This window comes from Barbus barbus (assembly GCF_936440315.1).
Source record: "Barbus barbus genome assembly, chromosome: 29".
Lineage (NCBI taxonomy): Eukaryota > Metazoa > Chordata > Actinopteri > Cypriniformes > Cyprinidae > Barbus > Barbus barbus.
The window spans coordinates 5055516-5076053 of NC_136757.1; the positions used below are offsets into that span (position 1 = coordinate 5055516).

At 38.7% G+C, this 20538-nt stretch overlaps 1 protein-coding gene across 2 annotated transcripts in view; it reads right to left on the reverse strand.

Moving 5' to 3' along the window:
* LOC306849596 (uncharacterized protein) overlaps positions 1-20538 on the reverse strand; it is a 40778-nt gene that overhangs the window by 18843 nt on the left and 1397 nt on the right. Inside the window, exon 2 of one of the 2 annotated variants that reach the window (XM_079384755.1) lies at positions 10785-10867. In XM_079384755.1, the coding sequence (XP_079240881.1) occupies positions 10785-10867 (83 nt within the window). Of the gene's footprint in view, positions 1-2412; positions 2584-10784; positions 10868-20538 lie in introns of those variants that run through there. The other variant, XM_079384756.1, reaches the window with a different exon arrangement.

Consider the following 20538-nt stretch of genomic DNA (forward strand, 5'->3'; position numbering starts at 1 on the left):
TGTTCTCTTAAAGTCAGACATCAGTTCATTTTAAATGGACAGCGATAGCCACGATGTCTAATAGAGAAATAGAAAGCAGATGAATAAAACCCCTCACTATATAAGTATGTCTGTGTGTATTTCTCGCTATTGTTTAACACCTCAGACTGGTTTTGGTGTCAGGGGCAGAATGGACGCTCACGAGCACAGATGGAAGACAACAGCAGCTTTTCACTGATTTTACTCTCTTCCCTCACTTATCCATCACTCCATTCTACCAATCCCTTCTTCTCTGGATAAACCGCCACTCCACATCCTCAGCCAAACTAATATATAAGTACAGTGTGTGTTTGTGTATGGATGGATGGATGGATGGAGGGATGGATGGAGGGATGGATGGATGGATGGAGGGATGGATGGAGGGATGATTGGATGGATGGATGGATGGATGGATGGATGGATGGATGGATGGTTAGATAGATAGATAGATAGATAGATAGATAGATAGATAGATAGATAGATAGATAGATAGATAGATAGATAGATAGATAGATAGATAGATAGATAGATAGATAGATAGATAGATAGATAGATAGATAGATTTTTTTCAGGATTCTTTGATGTACAATGTTCAAAACAACATAATTTATTTGAAAGATTTTTATTGTAGCATTCTAAAATGTCTTTACTATCACTTTCGATCACTTTAATATTTACTTACTAAATCAAAGTATCAATTTATTTAAAAAATCTCACTGACCATAAACTTTTGAAACGTGTACAGCATGTTATGTCTTTTGTATATTAAAGATAATTAATATAATTAACTAGCACATGATATGATAAATAATTCAAGAACTGTAATTATTATCAATATATCAATACATTATATATCAATCCTTTGCAAAAAAAAACAAAGATCATTTAAACACATTATAAGCCTGATCCATTTTACAATAAAGTTTGTCAATAGACTTTTTAGACTGCCTATTAAAAACATGATAGAAAAACAATCAAGTAAAAAGTAGCTCAATTTTGAAGACGCTTGTGAGAGTGTGAAACACAGCTCCTGTAATGTCAAGAAAATGTATTCTTAATCTAATTCAAAAGTTGTTAAACTTTCATGCATTTATGTTGAGAATCAAGTGCTTCACACAAAACTATTATTCATACAACTCCACACAATCTCTGAATAAGAGCTTACAGGAAGGCTTACATAAACGGGACATTTTGTCCTATTGTTCCCAGAAAGGGACAAACACAGATTAACACACTACAAAAACGGTGTGGAAACGTTAAAGCTCAGGCACTGGTCAACAGGTTCACCCGTGCTGGTTAAGCTCTGCTGGCAAAAGCCATCCTGACCAAAGATCACCATACAATCTGCTGCCAGATGTGTCCTCAAGACATGCTGCATGTGCAGATGCTATGACTGCACATATGTCACATTCATCGTATGCACACGCATTCACATAGAAATGATTTGTAAGAGAAGATTGTGTGTGTGTGTCCTGGTATTCCCCACTTTATGGCGATCAATGTCCCCAAAAGGATAGTAATACCAGTCATTTTTGACCTAATGGGGATATGTTTTTAGTCCCCATGAGGAAACAAGCTTATAAATCATACAGAATTAAGTGTTTTGAAAATCTAATATAGCAGAAAGTTTTGTGTGAAAATACAGTTTGTACAGTATAAAAACCCTTATGTCTACAGAATGTCCCCGTAAAACCTGGAAACCCAATGTGTAACTTCTTAATGACATAATGGTTTTGGTTTTCATGTTTAAGATATGTTAGTGTACTGATATCACTTTGTTTAGCAAACTTACAGAGGTTCAAATCCTAACCTCCTATTTTTTATTTTTTATAAACCCAGCAAAATTGCAATTGAACTTGGCAGAAAATAATAATCACTCATTGTACAGAAAAACTACGGGAAAAGGCAGCATTTTTATAATAACTCCTTTTCCATAAGTTTAGTTTAAAGCAAATTATCTGGAGAAAATTTTAAATGACATGAATTACAATAACTGCCACTTTCGGACATTTTTTCCCAACAGTACAGTAATGATGCAAATTAATTATCAAATAAAATATCTTAATGTGAAGGATTATATACCCCCCGCAGTACAGTAATCATGCAAACCTCATTAAAAAGCTGCATTCCTAAGATATTTGTTTGAAAAATAAATAATTTGACATTATTTAAAACTGAATAAATACTCCAGTTATTCAACAATGATAGCTGAAGAAAACTCCCACAAGCCCATAATACTTCTGCCAAACTACATCACCATCATCATCGCTACTGCTGTTATGGCTGAACGAACTTCCAGTCAGTCGAGTTCAAACACAAAACTAATTCATATGCTTGACGAGATCATATTCTAGGTAACCAAACACCAAGTCATCCGTATCCAGAGTATATTACCTTGATCACAGTATAGTCCATGACACAGCAAAATCCTTTTCACACTTGCTTTTTAAGAGCAGTAATATGTCGGATTATTCAAACTTAAGGTGTTTTAAGCAAGTTCCCCATTCTTCAGTGGCCTCGTAGTGAACAAAACGTCATCCGCTTGAGCCGAGTCAAATGACAGTCCTCTCTGCTTCTCTGCTTCTCCCCCCTCAGGCCGCTGAAGCCAACACTAGACCCAAACAATAGGTGGCTTCCTTCACAATCCCTCCCCTCTGCCTCCTCCCTCACCAACAACATGTTTCAGATTTCATTTTCAAACATGTTCTCATCTGTAACAGCTCATGTGATAATGACAATGTACGGTATGAAGTTGCCTCTTTCGTCTTATCATGTCTTTAATGGACTCAATGGACAGCATTGGTGGAACAATGGTGATTACCACAAAACAAATTCCACTTGTCCCACTTTTTCTTTATAAAAATTTTTTTTTATAAACATTAAAATGCTAAATTGTCCCAAGGTGTAAACTATACGCATGTTAACATGATTTTAGAGTAACTTACTAACCTATATGCAAAGATATATTCAACTTCACAAACCAGTAAGTTACTGTAAATTGGATTATTTAAACAGCTTTAGAGCTTGACTGTCATAGATTTACAAAACTATAAGCTTCAATTTCTGCCTTTAAATCCTCCAAAAATTAGCTCCACTCACTTTCATTGTGACTCACTGTAACCTTGCCATTTTGGGGTTAAAAGTCCAAATCTGCCATAAACATAGCATTATAATGGGAACTTTATGGATAATTTTTAGAGCTCTCTCTCTCGCTATAGTGTGTAACTTAAAGTTGACTGGCATTTGCATTCTTTTGTGCAGATACAAGTTGTAATGTTACATCTATGTTATGAATCCACATATGAAATGACAAATGACAAAAATGCCCATCCCTACTAGCGATGCAATGGAAACCTTCGCCGGCCAACTTCAAAAGACCTTAATCAGGTTAGACGCCATATTGAACTTTACATGGATGTAAATGAAGCTGTGATGGATAGACTTACAGTTCCAATAGCATAAGATATAAACATTTAAAAGTCCTAGATCACATATCATTTTCAAAACTCAACTTTCAAAGCTGTCATGAGTTTTTATCTAGTGAAACTCTTTTGCAAAGTTGTTTTGTCAGCTGAACAGTGGGTTTGTTGTTTCACAGCATCACTTTCATTTCTGTCAATGGTCTATATTGCTGCGGCACTCATAGTGTCTTAAGAAAGTGTCTTGTTTGATTTACTATTCCAACCACTAAGACTGTTGTTGAAACCAAATGAATGGGGTTATGTTTCAATAAGCATGTCAATCAATGGAGAAAGTATCCGTCAGCCAGAATGTTTTAACAAGGTCTCTGTCAGCATGTTTGTCAGTTTCTTCATTCTTGTCAGTCTTTGAATCTTTGATGTGGTCCAGTCAAGTCAAAACATGCCAAGTATAAAGATGATTTTTTTTCTAACTGCGAGTACTCGGTTTACATCGCTCATATACGTGGAATTCACAATTTTTCTACACTATTTAATTTTAAGGCTATAACAAATGATTAATTTGATAACCGATTGAGATGTTTGCTAACAGTGAAGTATTGCTTGCCTATATATATAACTTCTCTTGTCCTAACTGAAGAAAGAAAAAGAACAAGACATCCACGTTTTTAGCAGATATACACAACTGTAGTTTAAACAAGTACAAAGACATTTTTATTGTAACTTCTGGAGAGAAATAGCGCAGACTCTGAACAAGGATGAACGTTTCTAGTGAGCATGTATTGAGCACCTGTGTTCGTGCAAGCTATCAAATGGAGTATCATTTGAAAGGCTACATGTTGGGCTGTATGTATGCCAAAGTCCCTTTAAGACAAGTCATGTCACTTGGTGGCCATCTTTGAAACGCCTCTCTGGCATGCAAGTGCAGCTCCTATCTCTTTCGAAACATGAAATTGTCCAAAACTGTTCACTAAACTTATGATTAAAAAATCTGACATCAACCGTATCATAAATGTTGTTTCTTTTGTTCAAATAGCGTTATAAAAAGCCTATTTTTTGGGCTAGATCAGCCAGTGCACATTCGCAGTCCTAAGCGCACGTCTCAGAACGCTGACTGTTTCTGTAGCGACTGGGACGCTTCTAACGGCAGCTGCTGTAACGCGCTGACTTTACTGATTAGCGATTGGCTCTTTTGCTCAGAAGGCGGGGCTTCATTTGGTAGAGTGGCCATATTGAGCGTTGCATTTTTCCCCATTCAAAACAATACGAGTGACACGTCTTGGGTATTCTATAGTCTTTGATGTATGCGCTAAATTGAATTTTGATTGGATGAGTCATGATTGAGGCCTCTTCAAAAAAGCCAATAAACAAACACAAACAGCGTACATCAGTTCATATCTATATATCCCGACAGTCAGTTTCCGGAAGAAAAAAAACCCCAAAAAAAACATTGGCTGCGTCCGAAATCGCATACTACTTGTGTAGGTACTACATTTGAATTCCAACGTACTTCTCGACCGTTAAAAAAGTACGTTCTGTATAGTATGAACGAGGGTAGTATGAATGGAATTCAGACGTACTACATCCGCCATATTCATGAAGTCATCTCATCGATTTACAACGTTTAAACTTTAATAAGTCAGCCGTTTACTTTGATTATTTTAAACAAGTGCAATTTAACCACAATGAACGTTTTTCCTTGAGGTACTTGCACTTGAAAACAGCCGCGTCGCCGCTTTCCGCCATTTTTTGAATATGACGCCTCCTCTCCCGTGGCCTCATGGGATAGTAAAGTGTCCATCGTATGCCTACTACAGAATTCGGGCGGAAGTAGTAGGTCATCCGGGTAATTCTCGCCTACTGTTTTTCGAATACTATGAATTCGGACATACTACTCTCCTCGCATACTGTTTTTCGCATACTATATAGTAGGGAAGTATGCGATTTCGGACGCAGCCATTCATTTTCTCCATAGGGAAAAACAACTGACAGACAGACCTGTTGTGAGTGTTTTAATCGATTCTATATGCTTTTTGTTGAACCCATCTATGTACATTAATTCAAATTATTTTTGAAATAATCATGTTTAACAGAGGAAATCATGGTGAAAATCTACATTACCCATAATGCTGTGCATGAAATTTCCACCAATCAAAGAGTGGGAGCGAGCAAAGCATGGCAAAACGTCTCTTTAGCTCCACCCACTCCCATGAAGCACCACGCAAATGACGTAATAGAGTAGTTAAGTATTTGTATATATACACAACCAAAAACTTAAATGAATAGTTTTATATTTCTCCATTGTTTTTCATTTATGTCATTTGCAGTGCTTCATGGGATTGTAGTTCTTTCATTAAAGCTTTTAGTTACACAGTCTTGTACTTTTGTGTTTTTGTCTGATTTTCATCTACTTTTTTACTTAAAATTAAAGCATAGCTTTGGTTCATGCCTTTTTTAAAACCCCCTATAAAAGGAAAAGAATACTTCCAGAACCACTGCAGTTGAAAAAAACCCCAAAATAAATAGTGTATATACAGTATAAATAGTGTTCTGCACTAAAGAGTTTCAGACTTGAAGATGAGTAATAGAGGGATATGGTTTCACTAACAGATGGACACTTTTTGGTGCAGGTGTCATGATGGCACCAATTAGCGCTTGAGTAATGGCTGTCTGACTCTCCGCGGGTTATTCAATTATCATCCTGCCAGACTCTCTTATCATGACCAGGAGCTCAATCAAATTCTCTCAAGAGCTGGACAACCCTCCGTGACAACATCTAAATTTGTACTCCAGAAGACACGCGTGACATGACGGATGTCCTCTCCGGCGCTCTCTCGCTCTCTCTGCTTGTGCTCAGCTGTGTGTGCACACTTTCTGGGACCAGTCTATTCATCATCCTGGCACACATAATCACATTCTAGCTAAATCACACCTAATTTAAGTCACACAAATATGGAGTTTTACTGTGTTTTTAAATTAAATTTGGCCCTGTATGTAATGCAATGTAGTTACAGTCATTTCAGTTCATGCTAATAAATTCAGGGTTAGAAATCTTTTGATTATCAGCATTGGATGAAAAGTTTTGTGTTTGGCCGATAAGTATGGGAAGTAACACTGAGACTTACCAGATTACAGATGGCACTGTTGGTATGGTTAGTGTTTGCTTCCTTTTTATTACTGTTTATAATTTCAACAATTTCTTAACTTTGAAAATACTATAATAAGACTACAGAATCAAGAAGATGCTATATAAAGTACAAATATATATATACATACACATACACACACATACAGTATATATATATATATATATATATATATATTATTATTTTTTTCATATCAAATCAGGATATTTTGTTGTTGTTGTTTAATTCTTTAACTTAAATAGTCTGATATCATATTAATTGGCTTTATATCGTCCATCAGACACCCTGCTCTCTAAGATATCACCATTGCCCATTAAAAAATACATACTGGTCAACCAATATGTATAATTATTTAATGTTTCAGCTGTCTGATTTGTTATTTTTGTATGAAAAAAAAGAAAAAGAAAATTCAATTAACAATTGTAAATTGTCCCTTTAGCCAGATGAAATGTTGCAACCATAAATAACGCAAAATGTGTTATCTTTTATAGATCAACAACTACATTTAAATAGCAATATTTAAATAAGAAAGATATAATTCTTAAATAGTTCCCCACACTTTTGAGTGATCTCAGTGAGTTATTTACTTCTACCAGTTCAGTGAAACAAACCGAACAAACAGTTTGTTCAAATGAATCCTGTCTGCTAGATAATATCTTTAAAGGGCAAATAAACAGCACGAAAACATCCCACTGGCTCTAGCGTCAAACATGTGCCTCTGCGGTCTCAGAAATGCATTTCTTGTCAGCATGTGATGTTATCCTGTCATCCAGTGAGCGAATCTGTGTGCATGTGCACTGGGGAATTAATAAAGCTATAAACATCATATTTTATACATGAAATTGCTTTCTTGACACTGTACCTTGCTCAACTACAGTCAAGCCACCTTATAAAGACGTTAGCTAGACTCAATGCATTGAAGCTATTATTTAATCAGTGCTGTATTTCCCTGGCCTTTCAATTAAGGTGACCACATACATACATACAACATAAAATACATTTAGCAACTATAAAAACAGAAAACACTCTATTTTTAAATCAAAAACTGCATTTGGGAACACAATGTGAAACAACCATCGTTCCATACTTGCAATAAGAAGCGCTTATCAAAAAAAAAAAGCAGCAGCAGCTTTAAAGACTCCATGTGTTTGTTTTTTCCCATCAAAATAAAAGTTAAATGGTTTGAAACATTCGGAAATGAAGAAATGAAGATTTTTACAGTTGTAATGTTAAAAAATAAAAGTATTATCAAAATAAAAGTGATCAAAATGGAATTATTATAAAATAACATGATTATTATGTTTATTAATATAAATGATTTTCCTTAAATATGTAATTATTTTATATTCTCATTTATTATTTTAAAGTAAAATATTACTATTGTAATTTCTTATTTTGTTTATTATTATTATAGCCATACTGAGATATAATCACCAAACTTTGGTCAAATTGGGCAGCCCTACAAACATGGGGAAAAAAAGCATAAAATCAAAATTATAATTATTTTACAAAAAAAAAAAATGCAACTTGATTTTTCATGAAATCTTGCAGCCCTACACTTTGATATAATCACAATCAAAACATAATAAACAGCAGCATTTAAATTCAACATATTTCTTTCTCGAAAGAAAACTGAAAAATAGTAACCATCATGGTTTACACAAAAATACGAAGCAGTTCAATTGTTTTCAACAAAGACAATAATCAGAAATGTTTTCTTGAGCAGCAAATCAGCATATCAGAGTGATTTCTGAAGGATCATGTGACTGAAGACTGGAGTAATGATGCTGAAAATACAGCTTTACATCACAGCAATAAACTACATTTTAACATATATTCACATAGAAAACATTCACAATAATATTTCATAATATTACTGTATTTTCGATCAAATAAATGCAAATCTTACCAACCAAGAACAGTTGAAATGTAGTGTATAAAAATAAAAAAAACACTTTGGAACTTGAATCTGAATAACCTTAAAGAAACAAAAAAATAGTTATTGGAAACACCATCTAGTCTGAAAACAGCTAAACTACTGATAAATATTACTAGTGCAGTAAGTAGCATTCGCCCACACTGATCTAAACCTAAAGAAAAAAAGAAAGTGTGACATAATGGAGGGAAATGAGAGTGAGTGAATGAGAGCAGTGACTAAATTAAGAAGCAGTGAGACAGGAGAGAGCAGGGGAAGTGTGGGAGTCTGATGGCTCTATTCCTGCAGTCTGGCAGCAGAAGGACCTGAAAGGACTAATCTTATTAGTCTGACAGCAGAGATTAGGACACAAAATAGGGGGCCAGACGGCTAGAGCCTGTGAAGAAAAGAAACATTGCAGTGATGGACAGTAACATCACTGCAACAAATGCTGATTTTTACACAACGCTTGAGAGCTTGTTGAGCGCTGCACACAGATTAAAGCAGCACACAGACAGATTAAAGCCATGTTGTTGCAGATCTAGATGTGATTGTTTCTGTTCTCTGGATTAGTTTGTAGTTTGTGAAGAATGGGCAACAGATTCAATTTCGCCTGATGTTGATGTATGACTCTGGTCAGAACCGCAGGCGTGAGATTGAAGAGCGCTGTAACATGATTTATGGCTACTTTCTGCTCTGTTAATTTAGACGCACACATGGGAGTAAAACAGACCAGTGTTACCAAAAGCTAGTGCCGACCCACTAATATAAGGTGAGAACAGAACTCATGCACACTCATTCATTTATAGCAGTATAAGGTCCTGATACATCCCCTAAAAAGAGGAATGTGTGTGTGTTTATATAGTAGGCCAACATTTATTTACTATGGCATCTTGAAAATATAAGGCAATGTTGAATGAATTTTTATTTCAGTTTTAGTAATTTTAGTACTTCAACAAACTTATTTTAGTTAGTTATCAATGCAAAATATCTCATGTCCATTTGGTTAAATAAGTCTATATTTCAGAATTTTTTCAACAGCTGAAAATTATTTTTTTACGTTTTTTTTTTTTTTTTTTATATTATTTAATTTATTCATTAACCATTTTAAATATTATACAATTTTAGCAGATTTTTCTAATTTCTTGCAACAATTTTCCCTCCAACATATAGGTAAACACACACACACACACACACACCTTTGAACTCACTGGAATGCCCCATGTTCCAGGTCATTGCCTGATTCTTCACACACCGGCTGCCAGTTGAAGGTAAGTGTTTCTGAGGTGTGTGTGTTTAAACAAGCGGTTAAAATATGACCCTAAACTGTGAGGACATATATTTGTGCTTTCAGTCAAATATATATTTTAACCCTTATGTGCCCTTATACAGCAGTGGTCTTATACTGCATACTGACACCTATTAGTGTGGATGTAGTGTTGCACAAAAGTAAAACCTCTCAGAACTGATGCCATCATTTTTTTTTTGAGCGGTGTGTACAAACAAAACAGATTAAATTATTGCAGTAGCTGATGAAGAAATCGCCATGTGATTCTGAAAAAGGGAGACTTCAAAGACAGCTAAACTTACAGCAGTCACATGGTCCATTTGTGAGGTTTAAAGAAAAAAAAAAATGGCCACAAAAAGAAGGATCAACAGATGGCATGTATTAACGTCACAAAATGTCCTTTGGATTCTTATTCCTGACATCTAAAATTAATCTGTTGGAAACATAACTCATTCCCAAGAATCCTGCAATATTATAGCGTGATCAGCATTAGAGAGCAGAGAACACAAACACACACTACAGCTCCTCATTCTTCAGCTGATGAACAGTGAAGTGTGCTCGGTGTAAACACTGCACGGCTCTTATTACCTGCTCTGGAAATATGATTAGACGTCTCACGTTACACACAATAATCCCAGGTCTCACTCCACACACACGTGTATCTGGTCCTCACAGACTGCCGTTTATCAGCCCCATCTTCCCTCCTTTCCTTTTCCACAACTTAATTTCAAAACAAACGCAAAACTAAAACAATAATCTAAGATGTTATGTCTGAGGATGTTACGTTTCCGTCTGCACATTGCCAGGCCTGGGAAGAATGTCCTTCAAAAGTAAGTAAAGGGTCGGATCCTGTAGTACATATTCCGAATGTGTTGCTTTGAATCTGTCTTGCATCATTTGCATTTCAAGTGACAAAAATACAGTAAGAAGGGAGGACAAGGAAGTTTTGATAGCCTTCGTTCTCGGTCTTTCCTCAAGTTTTAGTGCCGCGGTCTTACCTCCATCCATGCATGCGGAAGCCAGGACACTGTTCTCCACAGCGCATACACGGCTGCCCCCGGTCCGGATCCTCAGCGTCTATCTGCAGGACACAATTACACACGCTGTCAATCCTAGCTCATAATTTACATCCCATTTACAGACAGTTGCATTAAAGAGAACTTCTGAATAAACTGGTAATAAATGAGATCTGATCTGAAAGCTTTTACACAACACTGTTTTCAACTAAAAAAGCATCAGAATCGGTCCAATTGGACACCACCATATATATTGTCATTCAAAATACACACACATTAACACTGTATACTGTGTATACTCTCTCAGTTTGAGTGGAGCAGTGTACTTACTTGCTCTTAACTTACTCTGATCCAGATCCAGCGTGATGACGTTGAACACAAGGCAGGTGTTCAACGTCATCACGCTGGATCTGGATCAGCGCTTGCGTCATGTACTATCATGAATGCACGTCCACAAGAACAACAGTAGGGACGAAAATGTGGAATACAATCATTATTTTTGTTTTCTTTGCGCAAAAACTATTCTCGTGGCTTCGTAAAATTACGGTTGAAACCCTGATGTTACATGGATTATTTTACCGATCTCCTTGCTACATTTGCTGTCTATGGAGAGTCTGAGAGCTCTCAGGTTCAAACTAAATTATCTTAATTTGTGTTCCAACAATGAACGGAGGTCTTGCGGGTTTGGAACGACATCAGGGTGAGTAATTAATGACATAAGTTTCATTTTTGGGTGAACTAACCCTTTAAGATCATACATTAAAATACTATGGTAAGACACACTAGTTTGCAATATCAAGCAGCAAAACAAGCTGTTTTGTAAAGCTTAAAATAGCTTGAAATGACACTGGAAGACAGTCCCATAGAATTTACAAATGGCTGCGCCTAGGCCTGTCACGATAACAACTTTTTGTTGTGCGATATATTGCCCCAGAAATAATCGTGATAAGTGATATTATTGTCATTTTAAAAAACATTTTATGCCACTGAATATATAATCATAATGTAACAGCATAATAATGCAAGAAGGCCAACACACTTCCAAATGACATCAAACTTTAAATTTTTAAGAATATTTAGATCATGGAAAGTAAGTATCAAAATATTAGATACCTTAAAAAACTTGAATACATTATAAAATGATAAATTATAAAACATTTTCTAACAAAAAGTGCAAAGTAACAAGTAGAAAAAAAGAAAAATGCACAAAGAATTTGTATGGAGATTTTTCCATCTACAGATTTTACCCTGACCTTCTTTTCTCTGTAAATTAAGGGTGCACACTATTGCTGAAAAACACAATCACTACTTAGCAGTCAGATGTCCGTATGCATAAAGGCACAGATCCCTAAACAAGACCATACGTGACCCTGGACCACAAAACCAGTCATAAGAGTCAATTTTTCGAAATTGAGATTTATACATCATCAGAAAGCTGAATAAATAAGCTTTCCTTTGATACAACTATTTGATAATCTGGAATCTGAGGGTGCAAAACAATCAAAATATTGAGAAAATCGCCTTTAAAGTTGTCCAAATTAAGTCCTTAGCAATGCATATTACTAATCAAAAATTAGGTTTCGATAAGTCGATATATTGATTATTTCGACAGGCCTAGCTGCGCCTGTTCTTACCTTGAAATAAAAAGGTGGCTAAACACTACTTTAATATGCAATAAACGAGGTAAAATGAAAAGAAAATGCCATCTGAAATTTTCTGAAAACAATCAGTTTCCTTCAGAGATACATTCATATGAACCTCATATGTGATCTCAAAAAGGTGAATTTTGAACTAAAGGTGAGTGGATTTCATCTATGAGTGTTTCTTTACACAGTAATACATCCCCAACTTCCGTCTTTGCATGAATAATACAGCATTTATTGTTACACAAAGTGTACAGAGATTAACTTCAATGAACTTCATGAATTAAATATGTTGTTTAGGTATGCAGGTGTGTAGTATATACATTCCTGGACTCGCTACATCCACCCAGCTGACACTGTCCTTTGACCTGTAACGTACTAACAATCTGGAAAATAATTCACTCAGGTGTTGTAAAAGGGATAGTTCACCCCAAAATGAACGTTCTGTCATCATTTACTTGTTCATCTTGTTCTAAACCTTTATGACTTTCCTTTTAATCTGTAAAAGACAAAAGAAGATATTTTGAAGAATGTAACCAAAAAAATTACTTGGCTTAAAATGTATTTATTTTTATCTGACTCAGCTCCCGTAGCATTATGGGATTATAAAGTGTCCACTAGCCATGCACTTGAGAATCTTAGCAAATGAAGTGTGTCATTAGTACATTTTTTGTAAAAATAAATTAGAATTTTAGTATTTAGTTATTTTATTGTTGTTGCAGATAAGTTGCTCTAAATAGTTTTGAATGGTCTTGCTGGTGACGCATTTAATCTCCTAAATAAGATTTTTCTGTTTTTCTAGGTCTGCGGCACACATTTTTCCAACACACAGCATCAAACTGCTGAACAGCAACTCTGTGTTACATACAAATTGAGATGTTTCTACTGTACAGCTCCAAGTCAGGCTTAGTTTAGCCTCAAGGTCTTCTGCTTGTTTGTGGGAACAAATAAAGCAATAAAACTGAGACAACCTGCAAGTGACGTAGTTAGGCTGATTTGTGACTGCGTGTTTTGAGTTTGAGCTCCATCAAGTTGATTCTTTATCGTCTATCTTAAAAACTATTTTATACACTATCATTTTCGTTTCTATAACGAATATATGTGAATATGTGTGAATATATCCCCTATAGCATTCTAAAACAAAAATCAATCAGAGTGCCTTGTTATCACTAGTTTTATTTTGATTTATTGAGTCTGCTATTAGCTTATAGCCCATTAGCATCGGCAGCGCGGCTGCCGCTAATCTCGCTTAGATTGCTAATACTCTATTCACACACATTACCATTGTTTAATTGTTACTTGCTTAAATGGCGGATTTGTGTCTACCTTTGAGTGCAGGTGAGGACACATTCGAGCTGCATTTGGTGCAGCTGGAGCTGGAGGCCGTGGAGAAGCAGGCCCAGCTGAGAGAGCGGAGAGTCGCGCTGGAAACATCCCGGGCTGACGCTCACAAGTCCGGGGTAAGTATACATCACGCTGCTAACACTCCCACCACCTCTACTCCGTGTGTTTCTCTACACAGACCCTGTGCAACCAGGACGTGATCTTCCCAGATGTCCTTCACTCCGGCGCCGGGACGCCACGGACCCTGGGTGCACCAGCAGTGGAAGACGCGAGCCAGGCCCCGGGCGACGACCTATCCCCCTCCCCCTCCCCCTCAGCCGCCTCCGGTCTTCGAGATCTCCACCCGGAACCACTTCGCTCCCCTCCGCGAGATGGAGCGCGGCGCTGTGATCGTCAGAGACTCCATCGTCTTGTCCGTGCTACGTTAGCTGAAGGTAAAGTGCACACTCACTGTTTCCCCGGTGCACGTGTTCTCGATGTTTCTGTGCAGATACCCGCGATCCTGAAGGGCAATGAGAGCATCGGTGTCATGCGGGGGTTAGCGACACCAAGCTGCGGCAGACGGAGACACTGAAGAGGGACTTCAGGAGCCTGATCGAGACGGTACGCAGCACATCGAGGAAAGCTAACTTGGAAGTTTTTAGAATTGCGTGGAAATACAGTATGTCCAGCTATAGACAGGCTCTAAAAGCTGCCAGGGCAGAGCATATCCGCAAACTCATATATAATAACCAAAACAATCCAAATAAACTTATCAGTGCATCTAAACCAACAAAAATTTTATTAGATCCTGTACCCACTAAACTACTGAAAGAGCTGTTACCTGTAGCAGAAGAACCGCTTCTCAATATTATTAACTCATCGTTATCTTTAGGTCACGTCCCAAAACCATTCAAGCTGGTGGTTATTAAGCCTCTTATTAAGAAACCACAACTAGATTCTAATGAACTGTGTGGCGGGAGGAGCCAACGACAGACACAGTGGGCGTGGCGTCAAGCCTCGGAGAGGTTTTTATTAAACAATATATCAAAATAAAGTGTCCAAAGGGGGAAAAGTGTCCAAAATAAACGGGGATCTGGTGTCCTCGTCGTGCTGCGGGGCTGTGCAGGAGGGCAGTGTTCAGGAGGGAAGGGTCCAGGTAAGGGGCGGAGTCCGGCGGCCGCACACGCTCCCGTCTGGAGGTCCCGGGGCGCGGGTGACGGCGGCTTCTGTGGCGGCTTCGTCCAACTCCTTCATCCCCGGGTGCTCGACGGGATTCCACGGCCCGGCGTCCTTGCCCGACGGCCGTATCGCGGGTGCAGTGTCGGCCGGACTGCGGGTCCGGCCGCTCGCGTCTCTGACGGCGGCAGGTAGTTCCCTCTACGCTCCCTTTCCTGGACCCACGAGGACACCAGCGTGCATGCACGGGGAAGAGACCGGTCTCCCGAGGAGAGGCGCGCTCGGCGTTTAAACGGCGGCGGTGATGAGGCTCTACTCACGTCAGGTGCGCCTCATCACACGCCGCCAGCCCTGGCTGTTTCAGCGCCCCTCCTCTCTCACACACCCACTCCCGTCGGGAGCCTGGTGAAGGGCGGCGAATACGGGACGGGGTGGTGATGATAGACAGGGGGGAGGCAGCCGACTCGTCACATCCCCCCCCCCAAGCGACATCCCCGTCCTAGGGTCGCCGCCCACGCAGGAGTGCTACCTTCCTCAACCAGGCTCCAGCGGTCGGAGTGGGCGGGGCAGGGATTCCTCTCCGGGCAACGCTCCCTCTCGCACCGCGCCGGAACCGGGACAGAGAAACCGGGTATTAGTTGTCAGCCTCAACCAGCCACAGGGTAAATGACCAATAGAAAGAACGTCACTTACCCCTTTGGTGGCTGGGAGGCTGTCCCCGTCGTTCCTCTGTCCCCGTGCGGGTTCCACGGCTTTTTGCGAGCGAGAGGGGATGACGTCATCAGATGTTGCCCAACTGCGCTGTCTAGGCTCCGCCTGCCCGCATTCTCCACCACTGTGGCGGGAGGAGCCAACGACAGACACAGTGGGCGTGGCGTCAAGCCTCGGAGAGGTTTTTATTAAACAATATATCAAAATAAAGTGTCCAAAGGGGGAAAAGTGTCCAAAATAAACGGGGATCTGGTGTCCTCGTCGTGCTGCGGGGCTGTGCAGGAGGGCAGTGTTCAGGAGGGAAGGGTCCAGGTAAGGGGCGGAGTCCGGCGGCCGCACACGCTCCCGTCTGGAGGTCCCGGGGCGCGGGTGACGGCGGCTTCTGTGGCGGCTTCGTCCAACTCCTTCATCCCCGGGTGCTCGACGGGATTCCACGGCCCGGCGTCCTTGCCCGACGGCCGTATCGCGGGTGCAGTGTCGGCCGGACTGCGGGTCCGGCCGCTCGCGTCTCTGACGGCGGCAGGTAGTTCCCTCTACGCTCCCTTTCCTGGACCCACGAGGACACCAGCGTGCATGCACGGGGAAGAGACCGGTCTCCCGAGGAGAGGCGCGCTCGGCGTTTAAACGGCGGCGGTGATGAGGCTCTACTCACGTCAGGTGCGCCTCATCACACGCCGCCAGCCCTGGCTGTTTCAGCGCCCCTCCTCTCTCACACACCCACTCCCGTCGGGAGCCTGGTGAAGGGCGGCGAATACGGGACGGGGTGGTGATGATAGACAGGGGGGAGGCAGCCGACTCGTCACAACTGGCAAATTACAGACCCATTTCAAATCTTCCGTTTATGTCTAAAATTTGTGTCTGCTCATTTGTGCTCCTTCTTGCAAAAAAATTATCTCTATGAAGAATTTCAGTCAGGTTTCAGGCCTCACCATAATACAGAAACTGCACTTGTTAAAATTACAAATGACTTGCTTCTTGCTTCAGACCAAGGCTGCATCTCGTTGCTAGTATTACTTGATCTTAGTGCTGCGTTTGACACTATAGACCATGACACACTCATAGATCGATTACAAAACTATACTGGTATTCAAGGGCAGGCTTTAAGATGGTTTAGATCCTACCTGTCTGATCGCTACCACTTTGCTCATTTAAATGGGGAGTCATCTCAATTATCACCAGTAAAGTATGGAGTACCACAAGGATCTGTCCTAGGTCCTCTGCCATTTTCAATATACATGTTGCCCCTCGGTAATATTATTAGAAAATATGGGATTAGTTTTCATTGTTATGCTGATGATACTCAACTATATATCTCAACAAGACCAGGTGAAACTTCTAAACTATCTAAGCTAATAGATTGTGTAAAAAATGTAAAAGATTGGATGACCAATAATTGCCTCCTATTAAATTCAGATAAGACAGAGATATTACTTATTGGACCAAAAAACAGTACACAGAATCTCTTGGATTACAATTTGCAACTAGACGGATACACTGTTACGTCCTCTAAAGTCAAAAATCTGGGTGTTATATTAGACAGCAACTTGTCCTTTGAAAATCATATTTCCCATGTTACAAAAACAGCATTCTTCCATCTTAGAAACATGGCCAAGCTTCGAAACATGCTACCTGTTTCTGATGCAGAAAAGCTAGTTCATGCATTCATGACCTCTAGACTGGACTATTGTAATGCACTGCTAGGTGGTTGTCCTGCATCTTCAATAAACAAGCTACAGATAGTCCAAAATGCAGCGGCTAGATTTCTTACCAGGTCAAGAAAATATGATCATATTACACCAATTTTACAGTCTCTGCACTGGCTACCTATTAAGTTCCGTATCATTTACAAAATATTATTACTTGCCCTAAATGGTTTAGCTCCTGCGTACCTAACTTGTCTTCTACCACGCTACAATCCAACCCGCTCCCTAAGGTCGCAAAACTCTGGACTTTTGGTAGTACCTAGGATGGCAAAGTCCACTAAAGGAGGTAGAGCTTTTTCACATTTGGCTCCCAAACTCAGGAATAGCCTTCCTGATAACATTCGGGGTTCAGACACACTCTCTCTGTTTATATCTAGATTAAAGACACATCTTTTAGCCAAGCATTCACATAATACATCTTATAATCTTGTACTGCAGTTATATCTGATCAAATGTACATTATTATTATTCTTTAGCTTGGGTTGAACAAATCATTTTTGCTTAGATGGAACAGCAGCTACGCTAATTATGTCTCTATTTGTTTCTCTGTTTCTGCCATGTGATTAACATCCCGTGGTAACTAGGAATGACAGAAGCTTCAGTCTGGATCCAACCCTTAAATGATCTGAGATGACCGAACACCTGAGAAAACATGATGCCAACCCCTCAGAGGACTTCGGAGGATGCAACGCTCAGACAACATACAGAATTACCAAATTTTGCCATAAGTCAAAAATATTAAGGTTCTGCAATATATAAATATATTTTTATAGAAACTTAATTTCCTGTAGAGCTGCTTTGCAATGATTTGTATCGTAAAAAGCGCTATACAAATAAACTTGAATGTAGTTAGGGTGTTTGAAATCTTTGACATATACGGCAACACAACAGCTGTAAAACTACAACACCTGGTTTGCTATCTCACACACATTAAGGGGGAACCCAGGGGAAAGTGTGTGAAAGTGTAAGAAACAAGACAAAGAAAAAAAAGAAAAAAAGGAGTCTGATTGTTTTTCAGCTAGGCTACATAGGCTACATAAAGACAGAAATTAAACTTGTAAAGATGTCAGGTATTAAAATGTTGGATTTTATATTGATATTATAGTTTATAGAGTATATCATAACACCACAGTACCATAATACAATTTGCTGAGTACTCAAAAACAGACATTTTCTTTCAGAAGAAAATACGGTTTTGCACAAAAATAGACAATGCTTTTGACAAAAAACAAGCTTTTTAACATCTTTAAGTACAACATGACAATGTAACGCAGCAATATACTTTTGTTAAACGAACATCATTTGAATTTCTTAGTCAAGATTTATGCAGACAAGAAGCACTAATAAGCTTTGTGTACTATGACAGAACATCAGTACAAAGCCCAGTCAGGATGAGCGAGTGTGAGAGAGACCCTGCGGCTGGACGGCGGCCTCTTGTCGCCAGGAACGAGAGATCTATGGAAACACGCGTGCTAAAACAAACACTGCCTGTAAGATCGGTGAACTCTATCACTTCACTGAACCAAGACCAGAGCACTGCTATTCACTACTGAGAGAGAGAGAGAGAGTGGACAGGATCTTTGAGTGTTTTTCTTCACTGAATAGTTAATTGCATTAGCCCATTTAAAAGAATGAATAGGAAAGAAGGGGGGAGGTATGGTGGAAAAAAAAAGAAAGAAAAAATCTCACAAACTTTTTTCCTGTGTTGCCTTGTACAGACACAACTGTAGATAGTCTAAGAGTTCTGTAAGAAACAAAACTGCCATTTTCACAGGCATCAAACTGGTGCGGTTATAAAAAAGAAAACCTGCCATACAGGTCCAAAGCTGTTAATGTTCATGGATCTGATTTAATGTACTATTATGCATTTAAAAACAAAACTGAAGGCTGCATCAGTATATGTGTGACCTTGGACCACAAAACCAGTCTTAAGTGTCAATTTTTCGAAATATATATACATCATCTGAAAGCTGAATAAATAAGCCATTGATGTTGTTAGGATCGGACAATATTTGGCTGAGATACAACTATTTGAAAATCTGGAATCTGAGGGTGCAAAAAAATCTAAATATTGATAAAACTGCCTTTAAAGTTGTCCAAATGAAGTTCTTACCAATGCATATTACTAATCAAAAATTAAGTTTTGATATATTTACAATAGGAAATTAACAAAATATCTTCATGGAACATGATCTTTACTTTATATCCTAATGATTTTTGGCATAAAAGAAACATCTATAATTTTGACTCGTACAATGTAGCCTATTGTTGGCTATTGCTACAAATATACAATATACACTGTACACATACATATATTACGTAAACAAAAACTTTTATTTAGGATGTGATTAATTGTTTGATAGCATTAAAAATAAGGAATGTAACGAAAGTATTATAAATAATGCAAGTAATAAAAATGCTAAAACTAACACAAGTAATATAAGTAAAGTAAAGTAAGTAACAACAGTGTTAAAAATAACAAGTAATTCAAGAATATAAGTATAAGGGACGTAAAGCAAATAACAAAAGTGCTAAAAGTGACACTAGTAACGCAAGAAGAGTTACAAAAGTAATAAAAGTAAGAAGTTACACAAGCAAGTAAAGGTAAGTAATGCAAATAATAAAAGTGCTAAAAGTCATGTACGTATGTAAAGTAAGTAAAGTTACAAAAAATAACATAAGTAGCAAAAGTACAAAAAATGATATACCTGAAAAAAGGAAAGCAGTGAAAGAGAGGTCATGCAAGTAAAGGAAATACAGAAATGTAAGCAAGTAAGGAAAGCAAGTACAAAAACTACTTTCATGAAGACAAAACAATGACTTGATAAGCAGTGATCATTTAGCGGAGTTCTCTCTCGTAGGTTATTGTGCAGATTACTCTGTGGGTATGTTTGCATAGTAAAGAGTGTGAAAGAGCATGAATCAAATTAATTTATGACATGTACAGTATATGTGAATAAACAACTATGTCTCGAAGGTTTTATGTAGAAAACTGGTGCCTGAGTCACCTTTGTGTCCCGTCTGTGACGGTGAGACAGGATGCCCTCGCGGTGTCTTCCTGTCCACACCCTCGGGGGACATTTCCTCTCGATTGTGACCATTACAACAGTTACGAGAGGTCAGAAGCTCAAAAACACTTTTTAAAAGTTTTATGAGGCCCACCATCATTGCTTACTC